This window comes from Balaenoptera ricei, chromosome 3 (genome assembly GCF_028023285.1).
Source record: "Balaenoptera ricei isolate mBalRic1 chromosome 3, mBalRic1.hap2, whole genome shotgun sequence".
In the NCBI taxonomy this organism is placed as follows: Eukaryota; Metazoa; Chordata; class Mammalia; order Artiodactyla; family Balaenopteridae; genus Balaenoptera; species Balaenoptera ricei.
Window position 1 is genome coordinate 175,039,912 of NC_082641.1, and position 22,741 is coordinate 175,062,652.

At 52.6% G+C, this 22,741-nt stretch overlaps 1 protein-coding gene across 9 annotated transcripts in view; it reads right to left on the minus strand.

Annotated features, from left to right (window-relative positions):
- Window positions 1–22,741, minus strand: part of DNM2 (dynamin 2) — a 91,358-nt gene that overhangs the window by 51,229 nt on the left and 17,388 nt on the right. For all 9 annotated transcript variants that reach the window (XM_059918433.1, XM_059918432.1, XM_059918430.1 and 6 more), the window contains exon 2: window positions 7,787–7,860. In XM_059918433.1, coding sequence (XP_059774416.1) covers window positions 7,787–7,860 — 74 coding nt within the window. The remainder of the gene's footprint in view (window positions 1–7,786; window positions 7,861–22,741) is intronic.

Genomic DNA, 22,741 nt, shown 5'->3' on the forward strand with positions numbered 1-22,741 from the left:
CCCATGACAGAGGCCACAGTTCCTCAACCTGGTTTCTCATGAGGTCTTTGGGGCCTCCCTTTTTTTTTTTTTTTTTTTGGGGCCTCCCATTTTAAAGGAGCTCATGGAGGCCCACGAAAGCATGGTCAGAAGATCCCCCTCCCTACCCCAAAGGGAGACCAGGCCACGAGCCCACTGGCATTGCTTAAGAATCGTGAAGTGGGGTCCAGTGGTTAGGACTCTGCACTTCCACTGCAGGGGGCCCGGGTTCAATCCCTGGTCGGGGAACTAAGATCCCATAAGCCGAGTGGCACAGCCCAAAAAAAAAAAAGAAAAAAGAAAAAGGATCAAGGATATAGAAAGAAGAAAAACATAGGAGAGATGTGTGATAAGAAGAAAGCATTTACTGGATATCTTTAAAAATATGGGGGCTTTGCTGGTGGCGCAGTGGTTAAGAATCCGCCTGCCAATGCAGGGGACACGGGTTTGAGCCCTGGTCCAGGAAGATCCCACATGCCGCGGAGCAACTAAGCCCGTGCGCCACAACTACTGAGCCTCCGCTCTAGAGCCTGCAAGCCACAACTACTGAGCCTGTGTGCCACAACTACTGAAGCCCGCACGCCTAGAGCCCGTGCTCCGAAACAAAAGAAGCCACCGCAATGAGAAGCATGTGCCCGCAATGAAGAGGAGCTCCCGCTCGCCGCAACTAGAGAAAGCCCGCGTGCAGCAACAAAGACCCAATGCAGCCAAAAATAAACAAATAAAATCAATAAATTTATACAGAAAAAAAAGAATACGGAATGCTAAAACTTGATAAAGCATTAAAAAAATGAATTTTTTTAAAAAACAGCCCCTCGGGCCTGGAGAATGTAAGTCAGGCACCACAGCATGACTTGGGGAGGTGACAGGAAGCTGAGAGGGAGGTGGGAGCGCCTCAGTTTCCCCACAGTGAAAGAGGACAACACAGAGCCCAGGGTTAGCGATGTGATAAAGCAATCAAATAGTGCCAGGCCCAGAGACAGCGTGCAGATAGCTCAGCTGCCGGGCTTAGGGCAACTTCCGACGCTCCCTGGGGTTTCGGTGCTTCAGGGGTGTGTGTGAGGGTTCTGTCCTGACCTCTGGGAGCACGTCCCATCCCTTCTCCATTCTCAACACAACAAAGAGCAGAACAACCAGGCCAACCCCGGGCAGCGGAGATGGGGGTCTGCCTTCCCCAACCTGTCAACAAACGTGCTGGTCTGGCCGACGCAGCCCAGGAGGAACAACCTGGGGCTCAGTGACACCTGGGAGACCCTGAGCACCACATAACTGAAGGGATCCAGACTTGAGGAACTCTGTTCAGAGCTTTCAGCTGACCAGGAAGGGGGCAAAGCACGTGGCATCTCCGAGTCCCTGTGGTCCTCAACCCCACCCCCACCCCCAGATTTGAGACAAGTCGTGAACACCTCCCATTCTAGGACACACTGGCCACTGGGAAGGTATGACATTACGATTTATAATAAGAAATATGTATTTGGTCTTCCCTCCACTTCTGACACAGAGCTTCTAAAATCCTTGGAATGTTCTAGTGATAAGAGTGATATTCATAACAAGCCCCTCTCAGTCATACCTAAGTTTATGTTAATGAGGTGGCTTGGAATGCACCTAAGGATGGGGGCTGGCTGTCAGGGAAACCAGCCAGCTGTGATTAGAAGCTTGGAGACTTCAGTCCCACCCCTTGACCTCCGGGGAGGAAACAGAGGCTGAAGGTTGAATCAAGCACTAATGGGAATGATTTAATCAACCATTCCCTACATCCTCCGTAAAACCCCAAGAGGATGGCGTGCAGAGAGCTTCCAGGTTGGTGAGCAGATGCAGGGGCCGAGAGAGTGGCGAGCTCGGACAGGGCGCAGAAGCTCCTTGTCCCTTCCCCACACCTTGCCTTATGCATCTCTTCCATCTGGCTCTTCCTGAGTTATACGTATCTTTTTATAATGAACCGGGAATCTGGGGAGTAAAATGTTTCTCTGAGTTCTGTGGACCACTCTGGAAAATAGATTGAACCCAAGGAGGGGCGCATAGGAACCTCTGATCTAGAGCCGGGCGGTCAGAAGCACAGATGACAGCCTGGACTTGGGATTGGCATCTGAAGCGGGTGCGGGGGTACAGTCTGGCGGGACTGACCCCTTAACCTGTGGGACGTGATGCTGCCTCCAGGTAGGGAGTGTCAGAACTGAGTTAAATTGGAGGACACCGGATCAGTGTCCACTGACAACTGGAGAACTGGCTGTTGATGTGGGAAAAAACACACACTGGAGAAGGTGACAGTCCCAACCTGCCATCCTGACCAGCTCCCACCTGACCCTCACCAGCTCCCAGCTTGGTTTCCTTATGGAGACACAAGGCCACACCCCGACCATGGCAGGGTCTATAGGCTTTATAGAAAGGGCCCTGCCAGGGCCAGGCTGGCCAGGGAAAGGTGCTGCATACACAGTCGTGGATACTCTCCCATGGGAGAGAAGGGGCACAGCAGCAGCCCTTAAGAGCACGGCTAGGCACCTGCCCCATGATGATGGAGCACCTACTGGGTGCCAGACCCCATGCTGGGCACAGGAGAGAGCAATGGACAAAGCAGGTCAGCGGCTCTGCTCTGGTGGCACTGATGTTGAGGCAGGGGGAGAGAGAGAGGGACCATCAAGAAAATATGAGGGGGACTTCCCTGGTGGCACAGTGTAAGAGTCCGCCTGCCAATGCAGGGGACACGGGTTCAAGCCCTGGTCCGGGAAGATCCCACATGCCACGGAGCAACTAAGCCCGTGCGCCACAGCTACTAAGCCTGTGGTCTAGAGCCTGCGAGCCACAACTACTGAAGCCTGCATGCCCTAGAGCCCACGTGCCGCAACTACTGAGCCCGTGCGCCTAGAGCCCGTGCTCCGCCACAAGAGAAGCCACCGAAATGAGAAGCCTGTGCACCGCAACGAAGAGTAGCCCCCGCTCATCGCAAGTAGAGAAAGCCCGCATGCAGCAACAAGGACCCAACGCAGCCAAGAATAAATAGATAGATAAATAGATAATTAATTAATTTTAAAAAGAAAATACAAGGGACTTCCCTGGTGGTCCAGTGTTAAGTCTCCGCACTCCCAATGCAGGCGGCCTGGGTTCAATCCCTAGTCAGGGAACTAGATCCTGCATGCTGCAAGTGAAGATCTCACATGCTGCAACTAAAGGAGCCCACATGTGGCAACAAAGATCCTGCATGAGGAAACAAAGATCCCGCGTGCCGCAACTAAGACCCGACACAAATAAATAAATAACTAAATATGTATTAAGGGAATAAAAAAAGAAAATATGAGAACAGGATGGTGCCTCGTAACGCACACTGCAGAAGAACCAAGGCAGCAGTGACGGGGGGTGGGGTGGGGGGGTGGAGGGGCTTTGGGGGGGGTCTCACCCAGGGGAGGAGGAGGGGGAGGAGGAGGAGGATGGGGCAGGGTGTTCCAGGCAGGACGCACAGTGAGGGTGAAGGTCCAGAGGTGGGAACAATCGAGCTGGTCCTGAGGATGAAGAGGAAGATTGTAGCACCAGGAGGAGGTGAGGTCCCAGAGGCCAGCAAGGCCCCATGGGAGCCACGAAGCCTCAAGGAGGCTGAGAGCCAAGCCCTGACACCCCCTCTCCGGCTCCTGTGAGCACCGGCCAAGGTCAAGGCTGGGAGGGGAGGCTCGTGCACACTCCACACAAGAACAGTCCCCAGCACCCAGGGTTTACGAGGTCCGGGGGTGGTTCCCAAGGAGGAGTAGGGTTCCCCCGCGAGCCACCAAATTTCCTGGTGGCTGTGGTCTGCCGTAATTTTTAAACTAAGCCAATTGAAAGTCATGGCTCACTGAGACCAACCTGGACGAGGAGAAGCAGGGCGCCACTGGGCGCTGCAGAAGTCAGAGAATTAGGAACGTATGGTACCAGGGACTCCAGACCCTACAGGAGGCGACAGCCACACCACAGACCCCTGGGGTGCCAGGGCCACGAGGGAGACACCACTACCACCCCCATTCTACAGATGAGGAGGCCGAGGCACAGAGAGGGAAGCTACTTGCCCGACGTCGCGGATAGGAGGGGGTGGCAACCTGGCTCTGGAGTCCTTTCCCTGAGAAGCACCTGAACAAAACTTTAATCTCTAGGAGCAGTGCAGCCCCGCGTAGCCCCTAGAAAGCTCTAAAGCCCCAGCCATCACCAAGTCCCACACTGCGCTCAGCTTCCTCCCTCTTATCAGTGTCACCCCCAGCCCTGGTGCCTTGGTGACCGTCACCTGGACTCCCCACCTCGAGATCACTGTAGACTCTGCCCTCACCACCACAGCACCGCCCTGGGCCAGGCCCCAACACCTCTCACCTGGCGCCAGGCCCACCTCTCCCTGGCCTCCCCACCTGCACTCCTGCGCCTGTCCATCCCTCCTCCACAAGACAGCCGATGGGCTAAGCCGGTCTCTCCACACCCTGAATGCCACTCGGGTTCCCAACGCCTGAACCCGTTATCACACCTGCCAGGATGTGCCACCTGCCTCCCGGGCCCTCCCCAGCCTCACCTCACAGCTTCACAACACGGCTGTTGCCCTGCCTAGAATGTTCTCCCCGGGCCCCTGGTCCAAAGTAGATTCAATATCTGGTATACTCTCCCACAGTCCCCTGTGCTTTCCCCTCTCAGCTGGACCATAGCAACCCCGCGTGTGCTGCACCCAACAGGCTGAGCTCAGGGAGGGCCGGGACCCTCGGAGTGCTCACGCTGCCTCCCTGGCATCGGCCAAGGCCCAGCTCACATCTGCTTGGGACATTAAGAGACTGAGAAGGGACTTCCCTGGTGGTGCAGTGGTTAAGAATACTCCTGCCCATGCAGGGGACACGGGTTCGAGCCCTGGTCCAGGAAGATCCCACATGTCACGGAGCAACTAAGCCCGTGCACCACAGCTACTGAGCCTGAGCTCTAGAGTCCGCGTGCTGCAACTACTGAGCCCGCGTGCTGCAACTACTGAGCCCGCGTGCCACAACTACTGAAGCCTGTGTGCCTAGAGCCCGTGCTCCGCAACAAGAGAAGCCACCGCAATGAGAAGCCCGTGCACCGCAAGCAAGAGTAGCGCCCGCTCGCTACAACTAGAAAAAGCCCGCGTGCAGCAACGAAGACCCAACGCAGCCAAAAAAAAAAAAAGAGAGAGAGAGAGAGAGACTGGGAATGCCATGGTCTGTGGGGGGAGAGTGTGCAAGTTGGGACACAGCAAGGAGCACTCCCACATGGGACACCCTGGACCCCTCTCCCCCCCACACACCCCCAGCCCCAGCCCAACAAGATGCAACTATACGTCTCCATCTTCACGGCTGCCACCCCATCCCTACTTCCTGGGTCCCCCTGCCCCAGAGCTGGTCCCTGTGGTCTCTTCTCCACCAGTGGCCACAGGATCTGGTCAAACCACACCTCGGCCTAAGGCCACACTCCCCCAGAACGAGTTTAAGACTGGGCTTTCAAGATGGCCCTCCCATGTGCCCTCAGGCAAGTGGCTTGGAAGCTTCAGTTCCCTCCTCTGTAAAGCGGGGTGACAGGAATGGAGATTTCAGCATCCTCCGGGGCAGGCGCTGGGCAGATGTGCTCCCACAGGGCTGTCACTTGTCACGTGCTTCTCCTCTCTCCCCTGTCAGAAGGAATTTCAGTTCCTCCAGCAGGCCACGCTGGGCATCACTGCCTCACGGCGTTCACACGTACCACTCTCTGCTAGGAGGGAGAGTTTCCCCTCTCGCAACACACCCCAAAGCACCTGTCAGCCTCAGCTCAAACATCACTTCCTCCGAGAAGCCCTGTGATGCTCCCAACCGATGGACCGAGTCACCCCACCACCACCACACATATTCGCATCTGGTGAGGGCCACGTCTATGTGTCTCCCTCCTGCTCTCGACCCAAGTCTCCCCCTACACTGTCCCTCAGCACTAAAAGAAGTACCAAGAGGCAAGGTGACAGGTGGTGGCAGCATCCCTGGTCCTGCTCACCACTGTGCCCCAGTCCTGCACCAGCTTGTGGCATGCAGCAAGTGCCCACTGGATTATTGCTGGGTGACAGCCACTGGGGAGGTGACGGGGGACCCCTCCCGCCACGACAATGCCACAGACCTTCTATTGCAGGAAGCCAGCCAACCTGTTCCCCAAACAGCAAGCTGTCCCCAAACAGGCTGGCAGCAAGCACAAAACCACAGCCATTGGGATGGCACCCCTCGGCAAGGGCCTGGAGCGTGCCAGGCACTGTTCTACGGGCTGTACGTGTATTGAATAATACGGTCTTCATGGCAACCGACAAAGGCAGTACTATTATTATCTTCACTGTCCAGACAGGAAACACAGCTGTGAGCAGCAGTCCCTCCCCAGGGGCCAGACAGCCAGTAAGCTACAAAGCCAGGATCTGAACCTGGGCAGTATTAGCTCTCAGCCCCCACCCACCAGGGCAGAGGTTTTCCCAATGTAGTCAGGGGCCAAAAGCATCAGCATGACCTGGGAACTCATTAAAAATGCAGATTCTCACCCCTCCACCCTCCACCAACCTACTGAATGTGAAACAGAAACCCAACGGGCCAAGCCCTATGTGACTCTGATCCCGCAGACATCTGAAAACCTGCGGCCTTGCCGCTGCCCTTCCTGGCACAGCTGACTGGACACCTGAACCCAGAGGAGGCAGCCCATTGGCTCGCCCCTGGTGGGCGCTGGACCAATCAACTGCCGTCTCTCACTGGTGTCCCGCCCTCCTGCAGGCGGATTGGGTGAAGGCCCGGAGGATGAAGGTGCGATGAAGGGACTAGAACCAGCTGAGAGTGGAGTCTGAGGTCTGACCCCACCTGGGTACTCATCCCAGGTGAAAGGCAGGTAACCTGCTTAAACCTCAGTTTCCCAATCTGTAAAATGGGAATATGTCAGCTGCCTTCCCAGAGTGCGGGTGTTTAACATGGCCTGTGGTGACGCTGGCACACTGAGTGTGGAACGGACCATGGCTGACATTCCAGGTCAGTGGGGAAGCAGCACGGAGACCCCTGGGGGCTCTGGAGAGAAGAGAGGCCCCACCCCCAACGGCTCCCCTCTCCCCCTCCAGCCTCTGACCTGAGATGCTTTACAAGGAAGCCAAGTGGGTTTCAAGCTGTGAGACATGCCCATGTTATGTCAGACTTGTGTGGGAAGAACGGAGGCCGCCGAGGGGAGGACAGAAAAAAATCTACATGTGGGCCATTCTATATTCAACAGGCCGGGTCTCTCCCAAAAGTCAGTGTTGTAGTTTAAAAAGAAACGGTGGGGATGCTGCTCTAATCAAAAGAGGAGACACGACAATGAAGGGTAGTGTGGGACTGATCAGAGCAGCTGTAGAACCAGCCAGGGAAGATATCTGGGGGACAATTGGCAACATGGGTATGGACTGGGTGTAAGATAACAGGCAGAAATGATGCCTTTTCTTGGGTGTGGTTCTGTGAGTGTTAAAAGAGTGTCCTTATTGCAAAGGGAGATGCACTGAAGCATTTTGGGTTGACATGTCACAATGTCTGCTATTGATTTTGCAAGTGTTCAGCAGAAACGTGTCATCTACGATAGAGCCAGAAATATGGCACCTGGCGGCCTGGTCACAGCTGAGGATGCTGGGGGTGGGTGGGGGTGCTCAATGAACTGTGCTTCAGCTTCCCTGCAGATAAGGAAAAAGTGAATTCAAACCCAAACGGCAGCCTAGGACCCGAGACTCATCAGAAGGCCCCTGGCTCCCGCTGGGCACCGCATCCACGTTCGTTTCCTGTTTGGGCTACAAGCCACCCCGTCGTACCTGTTTTTGAGAAGATGAGCTGCAGGATGAGAGGCCGCCGAGTGACGATTCCTGAACCTCGGGGAAGGAAGTCCCTGTGGGAGGGGAAAGGGTCAGAAATTACTCACGAGGCCGGCTTGCAGGGGGCAGGAAGTGTGGCCACATGGAGTGGAGCAATCCCCTCTTGCAATCTGGGTGATCTCAGCAAAGACACCAGCCCCAGCAGGGCACCAGGGAACGCTCTGGCCTTGGAGGGTCCTGAGGCCACAGAGGAATGGGAGAGGGGCTGGATTGAAGGTTAGCGACAAACGGAACCATTTCCCTCCAGCTGGCTATGCTCCGGCCCCAGCATGCCCAAAGAGCCCTTTCCCTGCCAAATATTTGGACCCCCAGACCCAAAAGAGATCAGTACATTTCTTTTTTTTTTTTTTTTTTTGCCACACCGTGTGGCATGCAGGATCTTAGTTCCCTGACCAGGGATCGAACCCATGTCCCCTGCGGTGCAAGTGTGGAGTCTTAACCACTGGACTGCCCGGGGAAGTCCCCAGATCAGTACATTTCCTACCTACATTTTTTAAAGTAATAGAATGCCATACATATGATATAAAGACTAAAATAAAAGGAAAATATTTAATGACAAAACACGATGTGTTTCATGTCCCAAAAAGACAAATCGATAGAGGCGGGGAGTGGATCAGTGGTTGCCCCAGGGGTGGGAAACTAAGAGCGGAGAGCTTTCTGGAGTGATGGAAATGTCCTAAAGCTGGACTGTAGTGCTGTTTACTAATACTTACTGTACATTTACTAAAAATCACTGCATTTGAAATGGGTGAATTTCCTAGCATGTAAATGATCCCTCAATAAAGCTGTTTAATAAAAATATATATATATGCTATGTATTTCATTATGGAAATACAGAGGCACTACCTGCACTGACTTACACTAATACACCTGGATTCATGCAAAGTGGGAAAGCCGGGAGCCACCCTGGACCATTAAGAAAGGAAAGCAAGGGAATTCCCTGGCAGTCCAGTGGTTAGGACTCTGCGTTTTCACTGTTGAAGGTCCAGGTTAGATCCCTGGTGGGGGAACTAAGATCCCGCAAGCCGCATGGGCGCGGCAAAAAAAAAAAAAAAAAAAAAAAAAAAGGAAAGCAAAAGAGCAGGGGTCCAGGCAGGCATAGAGGCAGCAACATTTTCAGAGATCACCAAAGCCAGGCAAAGGATTCTTTGTTGTTCCATGTAAAATGGAGAAAGGTTCTAGGCTCAGGGAATTTTAAACAAGTTTTGCACCCAGATAAACATTCGGATTATCTGAAATTTGTGCAGAACACTGGGCAGGTGTGTTTCATACAGGCAAGCATCCTTGGTGCCACCCCACTCCCCAGAACTGTGACAACCAGTGTCTCAGGGGCACCCTACCTGTATCGAGAGCCCCAGAGGAGGTTGCTGGTTCTCAGCATGGGCTGGGTGTCGGAACCCCTGGGAACCTGTTAGCCCAGTGGGCGGAATGAGGGAGGAGGCACGCCCTCACCGCACGCCATGCACTATGAGGGTCGCGCCCCATCGGCCTGTGGGCGGGCGGTCCCACCACGCTTATGCAGCGCCTCCTCTGACTGGGCACAGGGACACGGCAGTGACCACGCAGCAGGTCGGCCTGTGAGATGAGGGACATCCCAGGGGCAGATCGGCTCTGGAGGTCCTATGGGGGTGCCGCTGCGAGCAGCAGAGTGGGGCGCTAGAGTGGACGAGTGAATGGCCCCAGAGAGGGGTCGGGTGACGGTGGTGCTGGAGGTCACGGGGAGAAGGCTGGTCGTCATTCTTAGAGCAAGGCCACTTGCTGTCACTGTTGAGGGACAGTCAGATCATAACCCTGTGTGCTTTTAAAGGTATGTGTCTTTAAAAGACCCCTCTGGGGACTTCCCTGGTGGTGGTCCAGTGGTTAAGACTCTGCACTTCCAATGCAGGGGACACAAGTTCAATCCCTGGTCGGGGAACTAAGATCCCACATGCCACGTGGCATGGCCAAAAAATAAAAACAATAAAAACTAAATAAAATAAAAGACCCCTCTGGCAGCTTCAGGGGTGAGGGTGGGAGCCAAGAGGCAGGCAGGAGGCAACTGCACTGGTCAAGGCGAGCGATGACGGGCTGGATTGGGGGATGGCAGGGACACAGAGGGCAGTCGACAGACACTGGAGAGAGTCGAGAAGAGCTGAGGAGACAGCCAGCGATGACTGGGGAACAGGTTGGGTGGAGAAGACCCATGCAGGAAGGGAAGGGCCAAAACAGAGGGAAGAACGCCCCAAGGGCACGCACAAGCCCCGGGGGGATGAAGCCCACAGCCCCTGGCGGCATGGTCAACCCTCCACACCTCGGATGCTACCCATGGAGCCTCATTCCTGAGGATGACGAAGAACCCGTGGGCCACCCTGCCCTGCTCGGAGTACTTCACACCTGCTTCACGCAGCGTGACACCCTGAGCGTGACTCCCATTCTCCCATTTGGCAGATAAGAAGACTGAGGAGCAGCAAGGATCTGTGACCTGGCCAAGGTCACAAGCTCGTTCACTCAAGTATTACTCACACCTACTGAGCACCTTGGAGGTGCTGGGGACACCAGTGCCAACCTCCTGATGGGAACCACGTGAGACGCTGTGGGTGGGGACAAAGAAGACACATCATGGGGGTAAGAGGGCTTTGGTCAGTGACCAAACAAGACAGGAGCAGCATGTGAATGGAATCCCCAATGTCCCACCCGTGAGGCTCCTCCACGCTGTCGTGTGTGATCAGGGCTGGTTCCTTTTCCTTGCTGACCCGTGCGCCACCGCGTGGACGGTCCACAATCTGTGCATCCACTCGCAAGCTGATGAGGCTTTTGGTGGGGAGCGAGGGGTTGTCTTTCCAGCTCGGGGGCCGTTACAAATAAAGCTGCTATGAACCTTCTTATCTGTGCCTTTTGTTGACATATGCCCTTGTTTCTCTTGCTGAGTCACAGGGCAGACCTAACCCTGAACAGGCAAAACTAGTTTCTGCTGATAGAAATCAGAGCAGTTGGTCCCCGCTGGGGTAACCAACTAGAAGGGGCAGGAGGGGACTTTGTGGGGTGATGACAACGCCCTCTATCTTGATCTGACCAGTGCATGCATTTATTTTAAAAATGAAGGTGTACATATAAGATTAGGACAATTTACCATATCTAAATTCAATCTCAAGGTCACAAGCACAAGGAGGTCCAGGAACACGCACTTGCGAAGACTCAGATACAAAGCACAGAGAGAACACTCCATTAAAATTTGCCCACAGAAACATTATAATCTTACTAGTTTCCCAGTAATAGCTCAGAGGTAAAGAACTTTGAAGCCCACGGGGGAGACTAATTATATTATGGCCCATTCACTGTGCAGCCACACACACATGTACACACACACACACCCAAAAACAACAACAACAAAAAAGAGCTTTTTATCTCCTGACACGGAACTTCCTTCCGGGTGTATTAAGTGAGGAAAACAAAAGGTGTGGAAGAGTGTGTTTTGTAAGTAAATAAAAAGCCTCAAAACAGAGCCCAGGGTGGTTGGGGCCTGTTGCAGGGGGTTAGGGTTGGGGGGAAGAGTCATTGCACTGTTCTGGAACATCTCTGAATTCTGCATCATCCACATGGATGACTGACTCCAAAAAAATTTTTTTTTAAGAGTAGCTAACAGTTGTCGAGAACTCCCTGTACGCAAGGCAAAAAGCTGAGAACTTTCCGTGCCACTTAACCCATTTAACCATGACAAGATCCAACAAGGTGGTCTGTGAGCTCCATTTTACGGAGCTCACTAGGCCACTAGGCCCAGAGGTTGGGCGCCTGCCCACGGTCACTTGGCAGCCAGGGGTGGCAGGAGTGTAGACTGAAACCTGTGGGGTCTGAGCTTCTGACCACCAAGGCCCCCGGCCTCTGGGCCTGCATGTCTGCCGTGGAAGCTACAGGCATCTCCCCGGCAAGGACCAGGCTTTCTGCCACTGGTGTTGACACGTGCTGTCCTGTGACTGCTCTGGGTATGTCCAGGGGGCCCAGGCACCGTGAGCACAAGGGTGACACCACACACAACGGACAATGCGAGCCTCAGAGGAACACGAGGGCCAGCGTGATGAGCGCTCTGGGCCCTCGCGGGGGAAGGCTGCGACTTGGGCTGGGACTTGGTGGTGAGTGGGAAGGTCAAGTGGAGGGTGAAGGAGGAAGAGCCCGAGGGGGAGAAGGCTGAAGGCTGGGCAGGTGCGTGGGACCTGGCACGCCAGGCTGGGAGTGCCAGGAGCCCTGAGATCCGTCCGATTGTGTATCCAGAAGCCGCCGGACTGCAACACCCACCCTCAGCCTCAACAGTCCCTGAAAAGCAGCCCCCCAGAAATCTCCGAGGGGCTCAGTAAGGAGGGGCCTGCCCGGCTGTGCCGTAAGGCCCACCCACAGGGTTTCCTGGCACCCAGAAGCGGGAGCACTCTTGGGGCCCTCGTGGCCTGGGTGGTGGAAGGAAACCGCCTCCCCCAAGCAGCTCTGCCTGCAACACTGACTGTCCACTTATCAGGAGGCGACGTTCAAGCCTGTCATCAGCTTCCTCCTCCCTGACCCCACCCACATTCCACTGGTCACCAAGTCCCTCCCTCTGACTCAAAGTGCCCACCCCCTCCTCTCTCTTCCCAGCTGCTACAAGGGCCACTGTGCCCCGAGGTGGCCCTGCATACTGTGTGACCTTGGGCCAGCTTCCCAGCCTCTCTGATCTGGGTTTCCTAGTTATTAATGGGGAAACTCCTCTCACCTCAGAGGGCAGCTAGGTAGCAGACAAACAGGCCCCCCATGACTCGCGCCCCACAGCTCTGGCTCAAACGACACCTCCCTAGGGAGATTTCTCCCACCCTCATTCACAGCTCCAACGCCCCCCATCTTCCTCCCGTGCCTCATTTTTCTCCAAAGCACTAACCCCTTGTATGTCACTTATCTGCTTCTTGTCTGCCCCTCACCACCCCCATGTCAGCTCCCCAGAACAGGATCTGGGGTTTATTCTGCTCCCTGGTACACAGTAAGTGCTCAATAAGTGTTAACTACGGTCATTTCACCACCATCCCTGGCCTCTAATCCATTGGGCCCACCCCTGGTCCCAGGCTTCTGACCCATGCTCCTCCCAGGCTATATGTGGTTATCCCCCTAAAACAGAGACCTGGGCCTCCAAGCCTCCCTCCTGCAGAGGTCACATGACCAATCCCAGGCTTGACAGGGTCCCCCACCTGCCCACCCCACCCCCCCGCCAGGGCTGCCCCCTCGTAGCCGCCCGCCTCCCGCCGGCCCCAGCCTCTGGGTTCTTCCCTGCACTGCTGGCCTCCAAGCCTTTGCAAGGGCTGTTCCCTCTGCCTTCCTCTCAGGCTCTGCAGATGCAGTGGATTGCACCTCTCCCTCCCAAATGCATGCCCCTTCCCACTACCACCAACTTGGCCTCCAGTGGAGGTCTAGTCCTGTGTCAGGATGGGACTTCTTCACCTAAACTGGTCACCACTGGATCTCCAGCACCTAGAACAGAGCCTGTCATACAGCAGGTGCTCATTAAATGTTGAATGGACAGAAGGAACATGGACGCCGGAGCCAGACGGCCTGGCTTCAAAGCCCAGATCTGCTCCCACCCTGGGCAGGTCTCTGTCCTCTCTGGGCACTGGCCCAGCCACCTGTGGGATGGGAGGATGCCGCCCATCCCCCGGGATACGTGACCTGGCAAAAGTCACTTCACCCTCTTGGAGCCTCAGTTTCCAGGCTCTAAAATGGGCTGCCTCTCCCTAGAAGGTGATGAGGGCTCCGGGAAAGGCAGTAGGGGGCAGGGAGGGGAAGGGCGCAACAGGAGGTGGCACCGTGGGCCACTCAGAAGCCCAGGCTGTTTATTTACTGTCTTCTGAATGGAGCACAAGGCCTCTCCAGGAGCACTTTGACTTGCAGTCCCCAGGAGGGTGGAGATGCAGGAACAAAGGAGACCAAAACCCCAGGAGAGGGAAAACAAACACAAAAGCCGGCAGAGGATGAGTCAGCCCGAAGCCAGAGCCTGTGAGGGCCCAGGCAAGGGCCCCGGGCTGGGATCCCCTCCTCCTCATCAGTTCCTCAAGGGGTCACCCAAAGCCTCAGTGGGGCTGGGAGACCTCACACAATGCCAGCCACAGGAAGAGCCCCTGGGCAGGAGCACATGCCCCAGGGTCATGTCCGGCCGACTCTCTCAGGCTCTCACAAGAGCCCATACCCTGGCCGCCCACCCGGCCCAGCTCTAACCCCATCTTAGGTAACATCTCAGTAAACCCTCTAGCAACGCCAAAGGAATGATGTCAGGGTCAATACCCCCATTTCACAGATGGGTAGACTAAGGCTCAGTTTCGAGACCTGTGAAAGCCACTCAGCAAGGAAGGAGCAGAATCAGGATGGGAACCTGGGTGGGACACCAAGGAGGCAGAGCCCCCAGTCACCCCCACCTGCCTGGGGGGACTCCTCTGTAGTTTTGCTACAACAGAAGTAGAGGTCATCATCGCTCAGTCTCCGAGGCCGCAACATCCGGCCTGTGCACACCCCCTCGGTCCCTGCCCTGGCCCCTGCCTCGTCCACGTCCCCTCTCGATACCATCCAACAGTAACCATCGGTTACCTGGAGCCCAGCCTGCACTCAGTGTCCCTAGGCAGGTGCCACCGTGTCTTTGTGGTCCCCCCAAGGGCCAGGTACGGTGATTATGCCCCTGACTCAGACCACAGACCAGGGGCTCCTCCTGTCTCCCATCCCCCACCCCGCCAAGCGGCAAGTCCTGCAGGTTCCACCTCCAAATGGAGCCTGAATGGGCCTACTTTTCTCCACATGCAAGGCCTGCAGCCTGGCCCACCAGCGCCTGCCTGGACCAGTGCAGGGACTGCCTCTCAGGCTGTCCACCGCAAGTCAGGGCATGACCCCCTCTGTTCAGAGCCCTCCCAGGGCTCCTACCTCACTCAGGTTAAAAGCCCAAGTCCTGAGGACTTCCCTGGTGGTCCAGTGGTTAAGGCCCCGCACTTCCACTGCAGGGGGCACGGGTCTGATCCCTGACTGGGGAACTAAGACCCTGCATGCCATGAAGTTTGGCCAAGGGAAAAAAAAAAAAAAAAAGCTCAAGTCCTCCCTGCGGCCCACGTGACCCTCCCTGCGTGATCTTCCCAGTCACCTCCCTGCCCTCACCTCCTCCTTTTCTCCCCTCAATCACTTCGTTCCTACCACACTGGCCTCCTCCATGTTCTCCAAACACACCAGGCACAGTGTGCCTCAGGGCCTTTGCACGGGCTGCTCCCTAGACCTGGAACCCTCTCCCTGCAGCATTCACAAGGCCAGCTGGCAACTCCTGGCCAAACGGTCTCCTCCCTGCACCCACCCCTCATAGGGAGGAGCTCCCCGCCGTCACCCACCATCCTGCTCAATTCTCAATTCTACTCATAACCGCCACCTTCTAGTTTACTGATTTGTTCACATGGCTGTGGTTTATCCTTTCCCACCTACCCGCCCATTAGAAGAGTGGCAGCCTCACGGGGAAAGGGTCCTCTGCCTGGCACGAGGCAGGGGACCAATGCTTGTGGGACGAAGGACCAAACCTGCCATTGTACAGATGAGGAGACTGAGGCTCGGATGGCGATGGGACGATGGGATAGGTTGTGGGCGCCCCCGCCGGCTTTCATAATCTCACTTCCAGGTGTCACTCTTCACAAAATTCCCAGCAGGCTCCTCCCTGCTCAGGAATCCTGCAGGTTCACCAGCCGCTGGCCAGGCACTCAGCCATAGTGTCACTTGCTCTGTGGTCTCATCTGGCAGCCAGGCCAGGAGCAAAAGCAGGAAGTGGCCCACAGCATATAGCAGCCCTGGCTCTGGGCCTTTCAGACCCCGGCTGGAATCCTTTCTGGACAACCTGTGCAGGTGGGGTGACATCTTTGTGCCTCAGTTTCCTCATCTGTTAAGTGAGGTAAGGTAGAGTGGAAGGTTTGCAAAAGTTCTTACCATGGTGCCCAAAAGAGACCATTTGCCCCATGCAGTCAAAGAAAAACCCAACACAGTATGAGTCAGATCACATCCCTCATCTGCGCCAAAGTGCTCCCTGTGGCTTCCGAGGCCCTGAGCAATCACCCCGTCACCTCCCTTCCCTCACCCCCACCTTCACTTCGCGCACTCCCTCTGGCCACACTGGTGGTCAAGGTACAGCAAGCAAGCCAAAGCAATTCCTGCATCAGGGCCTTTGCACATGCTCATTCTCTGCCTGGAATGACCTTCTCCCCGGAGCCTTTCCATAATCCTGGCTTCCTCTGGTCACTCAGGACTCAACTCAGATGTCACCTCCTCTGAGAGGCCTGACTGTCCTCTTCTGACACTTCCTGCCCCACGTCACCGGGTTTTCATTCTCCTGAGTGGGTTTGCAAGGACGGCCACTCCCTGCGGCAGTACTTTCCAGAGTGAAACCCATTAACAACCTAGAGGTCCATCAGCAGGGAACTGGCTAAATCAACCTTGGAACTGGCCCAGGGAGCAATCCAGGCCGTAGTGCTGAAAGCAAAGTGTGACATGCAGAACAGTTTGTGTCCTCCATTTTTTTTTCCTGCCTGTGTAGGGACAGTAAGTTTGGAGGTGACACCCTGAGCCCTTCACGGAGGTCGTCTATGGAGTGAGAATGGAAAACTTTCTGTTTCTTATAGTCTCCAATGTGATTTGGATTTTGGTCTTTTATAACTTTTTAAATAACTTTTATAACAGGGAAATACTAATTTGTAACTTTAACTTTTTTTTTTCTTCCGGCCACACCGTGTGTCTTATGGGGGCCCTGGGCAGTGAAAGCACAGAGTCCTAACCACTGGACCACCAGGGAATTCCCACTAATTCATAACTTTCCATTTGTACTGAGGCTCCAAAGCAACTGGTCAGCCAAGCCACATTTTCAAGGGTGATGGGGAAACCACCAGTTTTTGGGGAGCCGAGCTCTCAACTCTACCCTCCCGGGCGTCCCTCTGACACCTCCTCACAGCTCTACACTGCAGCAGGTGGCCTGACTTGCCCAGTGTTCGCCGTGCGACCTTGGCAGCAAAGTCACTCATGTTCCGGGCTCGGGCTCGGTGTCCTCACCCGTAAGATGGGATGTGCTGGGGGAGGGAGGAGACATCGCAGGTGCTGGGGAGGTGGTGGGTGCTCGCCGCGAATCTGCAGCCCCTGGACGGTGGTCAGCCACATGTGGATTTCTAGCTCTGCGTACGTCGCCACCCAGGGGGGCCCAACCGAACGCAGGGGCAGGGTGTTGGTAAATACATGGAAAGGAAAGCCAGGCGGTGCCCCAGCCCACTGTCAGCATTCCAGAACCTTCCTCCTTGCAGGCTTCCTTCAAGCAAGAGGGTGGGCATTGGCCTCTGGGGATAAGTGGACCCCTCCGCACCCCGTCTCCTTCCCAGAGCCTCTGCCAGCGTGATGGGGTGCCACACTGTGAGGAACCCTCAAGGCAGACCAGGGGCACAGGGTCACACGAGACAGGACGGGCTTCCCGCCCTTCCCTGGGTGGTCTATTTCCCACCTCCTAGGGCCCACCTCTCAGCAAATCCTGTCGGCACTGCCTTCAACAGACCCAGATGCATCCCCTTCTCTCCTGCTCGGTCCCAACATCCTTAGGTTAAGTCCCCTGGGTCACAGCCACACTCCCCAAACCCTGTCTCCCTCCACCAGCCCCGTATGTTCTTAGCCCAGCAGCCAGGTTGAGCTTTTCAAACCGCAAGTCAGATCACGCTGCGCACGCACTTAAAACCCACCTGTAGCTTCCCACACACCCCGGGACAAAATCAGGTCCTCCCCGCAGCCCACAAGGCCCTGCCTGCACCAGCGCCCCATTGCTCCCTACCATTCCCTCCTCTCCCAACTCAAGGCCCTGCTGGTTGAGGCCTCCACCTGGGCTGCTCTGCCACCAGACATGCCAGAGCGCCCTCCACTCTTCCTTCGGACACTGGCCGGGTGGCAACTCCTGGGAGAGGCCGCCCTCACCGCCTCCCCAGGCCGGGCTCTGCACCCTCTCCACACTTCCTTCCTGCTCACTGGTCCCCCCCGCAGACCGTCAGCCCCGTGAGGACAGGGATGCTTGTCTGCTTTGTTCACTGCCGGTGTCTGGCACACAGCAAGTGCTCAATAAATGCCTGCTGAGGAGCAAACAGCAAGCCCGGCTGGCATCTCTGGGGTATGACATGCAGGCCCTGCGCTGGCCTCTGCGCACGCAAGTCCCTGTTTTCACTCTCACGGGCACTCTCACCCACGCCGTTTCTCAGATGGGGAAACTGAGGCGAGAGAGGTCAGGTCACCCAGACCAAAGCCTCACAGCTAACAGCACACCCCCCTTCCCCAACCATTGAGGCACCCATCCAGCTGGACTCGTTCCTGTCCCTACTGCCAGGCACCATCCCAGTCACCACACCACACATCCGGAAATGAAGATGGAAAGGAGCCCTGAATGCTGAAGGCAGGACGGCCAGTCACGGCTGCCTGTGGAGACAGGTGAGCCGAGCATGGTGTTGGAGAGCACAGTCTGCAGCCAGACAGCTCAGCCACAGCCTTGCTGTGGGACCTGGGTGAAGGTCATGACTTCCCCGGGCCTCAGTTTCTCCATCTGTAAAATGGACCTAATAACAGTGCCCACCCCGTCAGGTCATTGGCAGGACTAGGACAAGTCACATGAAGCCCAATGCCCGGCACACGTAGGGCCCTGTTCCACAGGACAGTTCACAAGGGTGATGGGGATGGAGAGGGGGGTGTCACCCCCTGGCACCACAGACCCTCCGTGGCACCCCCAGAAGGTCTCTGACAAGATGATCTTAAATCCGCTCCGTCTCCAACACAGCAGCCCCCCTCCAGGGATCAGCCCTGAGCCTAGCAGATGTGCAAGCTGGTCGACCCCCAAGGCTCTGTCAGGAGGAGAAAACTGGAAACAACCTAAAAGCTCATTCAGAAAACAATCTTATGGTTACCAAAGAGGATAGAGGGGTCAGGGTGGGGGGGATAAATTAGGAGTTTGGGATTAACATACACACACTACTATAGAAAACAGATAAACAACAAGGACCTACAGTATAGCACAGAGAACTATATTCCATATCTTGTAATAACCTCTAATGGAAACAAATCTGAAAAAGAATATATACTATATGTATAACTGAATCACTTTGCTGTACACCTGAAACTAACACAACATTGTAAATCAACTATACTTCAACTTAAAAAACAAGAACAAACCAAAAAAACTCATGCAGGAGAGTGACTGGATTTAGTGGGACTGAGGAATACTACACAGCCCTAAAGAAAGCACAGGGCAAGGGAAATACAGCCGAGTCAACAATAACAGCTGGAGACATCAATACCCCACCTTCAGTAATGGATAGGGACTTCCCTGGCGGTCCAGTGGTTAGGACTCGACGTTTTCACTGCGTGGGGCCTGGGTTCAGTCCCCAGTCAGGGAACTAAGATCCCACAAGCCGCATGACGCAGACAAAAAAAAAACAAAAAAAGGGATAGAACACTGGACAAAAGATCAACAAGGAAACAGAAATGTGAACACCACCATAAGCCAACAAGACCTAAAGGCACGTATAGAGCACTCCACCCAGCAAGAGCAGAATACACATTCTTATCAAGGGCACATGGAACATTCTCTCCAGGATAGGCCATATTTGAGGTCATAAAACAAGACTGATTAATTGTGAAAGGACTGAATGAAATCATACAAAGTATGTTCTCTGACCACAATGGAATCAAGTTAGAAAACAGTAACAGAAGGAAAGTTTGAGACATTCACAAACATGTGGAAATTAAACAATACATTCCTAAACAGCGAATGAGTCAACGAAGAAATCACAAGGGAAATTAGAAAATACTTTAAGATGAATGAAAATTAAAGTAGAACATACCAAATCTTATAGGATACAACTAAAGCAGTACAGAGGGAAATTTACAGATGTAAGCTCCTATATATTAAAGAAGGAGATTGCAGATTTTTATATATCAATTATACCTCAATAAAGCTTTATTAAATTTTTAAAATTAAAAACAATTTTAAAATTTTTCTAAAAAAGAAAGATTTCAAATCAAAAATTAATCTTCCACTTAAGAATCTGGAAAAAGAAGAGCAAACCAAACCCACAGTGAACAGACAGGGAAAACAATAAAGATCAGAGAGGAAATAAATGAAATAGAGAATAGAAAAATACAGAAAATCAGTAAGATCAAAGTTGGTCCTTTGAAAAGATCCACAAAACTAACAAACCTTTAGCTACATTAGCTAAGAAAAACAGAGAGAAGACTCAAATTACTAAAACTAAGAATAAAAAAAGTGGATATTACTAGCCCTTACAGAAATAAAAAGGATTACAAGGAAATACTATGCTAACAAATTAAATAACCTATATGAAATGGACAAACTACTAGAGAGACACACACTACTGAAACTGACTCAAAAAAAAAAAAAAATGAATAGACCTATAACAAGAGATTGAATTCCTGATCAAAAATCTTCCCACAGGGCTTCCCTGGTGGCTCAGTGGTTAAGAATCCGCCTGCCAATGCAGGGAACCCGGGTTCCAGCCCTGGTCTGGTAAGATACCACGTGCCGCGGAGCAATTAAGCCCGTGTGCCACACCTACTGAGCCTGCGCTCTAGAGCCCGTGAGCCACAACTACCGAGCTGCGCTCTAGAGCCCGCGAGCCACAACTACCGAAGCCTGCGCGCCTGGAGCCCATGCTCCGCAACAAGAGAAGCCACCGCGATGAGAAGCCCGCGCACCGCAACGAAGAGTAGCCCCTGCTCACTGCAACTAAAAGAAACCCCACGCGCAGCAACAAGGATCCAACGCAGCCAAAAATATAATTAATTAATTAATTAATTTTAAAAAATCTTCCCACAAAGAAAAGCCTGGCTCAAGTGGCTTCACTGGTAAATTCTAACAAACAAGGAGAGAATTAATACCAGTCTTTCACAAACTCTTCCCCTAAACCAGGACACTTTCTAACTCATTCTATGAGGTCAGCGTTACCCTGATACCAAAGCCAGACAAAAATATCACAAGAAAACCACAAATCAATCGTCTTTTATGAACAAAGACACACACACACAAATCAACAACAAAAACTATTAAACCAAATCCAGCAACATAAAAAAAAATTATGCGCGGGAATTCCCTGGCGGTCCAGTGTTAGGACTCCACGTTCTCACTACTGGGGGCCCAGGTTCAATCCCTCGTCAGGGAACTAAGATCCCACAAGCCGTGCAGCGCACCCAAGTAAAAAAAAAAAAATTATGTGCAATAGTCAAGTGATATTTATTCCAGGAATGCAATGTTGGTCCAAAATTGGGAAAAATCAATCAATACAATACACCATATTAATACAGTAAGTGACAAAACTGTATGATTATCTCAGTAGATGCAGAAAAAGCATTTGATAAAATCCAACACTCTTTCGTGATAAAAACAGTCAACAAATTATGAATAGAAGGGAACTTTCTCAGCTTGATAAAGGACATCTACACAAAACCCACAGTTAACATCACACTTAATGGCGAAACACTCAAAGTTTTCCCTCTAAGATCAGGAACAACACAAGGATGCCCACCCTTATTTCTACTCAACATTGTACTGGAGGGTCCAGCCAGAGCAGTCAGGGAGAAAAAGAAATAAGGCATCCAAAGGAAGAAGGAAAACCATTCACAGATGACATGATCATGTCTATAGAAATCTCAACTGGGATTTCTCAACATTTTTAAAAATTAGAGGTAATAAATTTAGCAAGGTTGCAGGATGCAAGATCAATATACAAAAATCAGTTATATTATTACATACCAGCAGTGAACAATGCGAAAATGAAATTAAGGGGACAATTTCATTTATAATAGCATCGAAAAGAATAAAATACTTAGAAATAAGTTTAACAAAGGAAGCACAAAACGTTTACATTGAAAACTAAAAAACACTGTTGAAATAAATTAAAGCCCTAATAAATGAAAAGACAGCTTGTGTTCACAGATTGGAAGACTTTTTTTTTTTTAAACTATAGTTGATTTAAAATGTTGTGTTAGTTTCAGGTGTACAGCAAAGTGAATCAGTTATACATATACATATATCCGCTCTTTTTTTTTAGATTCTTTTCCCATATAGGTCATTACAGAGCATTGGGTAGAGTTCCCTGCACTATACAGTAGGTCCTTATTAGTTATCTATTTTATATATAGTAGTATGTATATGTTAATCCCAATCTCCTAATTTATCCTTCCTCCCTGGAAGACTTAATACTGTTAAGATAGCAGTACTCCCCGAATTGATCTAGAGATTCAATGCAATCCTCCTCAAAATCTCAACGGCATTTTTTGCAATAAGTGATAAGCTGATCCTAAAATTCATATGGAAATGCAAAGAACTCAGGATAGCCAAAACAAGCTTGAAAAAGAACACAGTTGGAAGACTCACACTACCCAATTTCAAAACTTACTGCAAAGGTACAGAAATGAAGCCTGTGTGGTACTGGAATGTGGGTAGACATAAACATCACTGGAATAGATTTGAGAGTCCAGAAATATACTCTTGCATTTATGGCCAGCTGATTTATTTTATTTTTTTATTTTTTTGGCTGTGCTGCAGCATACAGGATCTTAGTTCCCCAAGCAGGGATTGAACCCGTGCCCCCCTGCAGTGGAAGCGTGGAGCTCTAACCGCTGGACTGCCAGGTAATTCCCCAACTGATTTTTAACCCAAGGTGCCAAAACTATTCAATGAGTAAAGAACGTTCAACAACTGGTGCTGGGATAACTGGATAGCTACAAGCAAAAGTATGACGTTGGACTTCCACCCCACACCATATATAAAAGTTAATTCAAAATGGATCAGAGACCTCAATGTAAGAGCTAAAACTACAAAATATTTAAAAGAAAATATAGGAGTAAATCTTCATGGATTGGTCAATG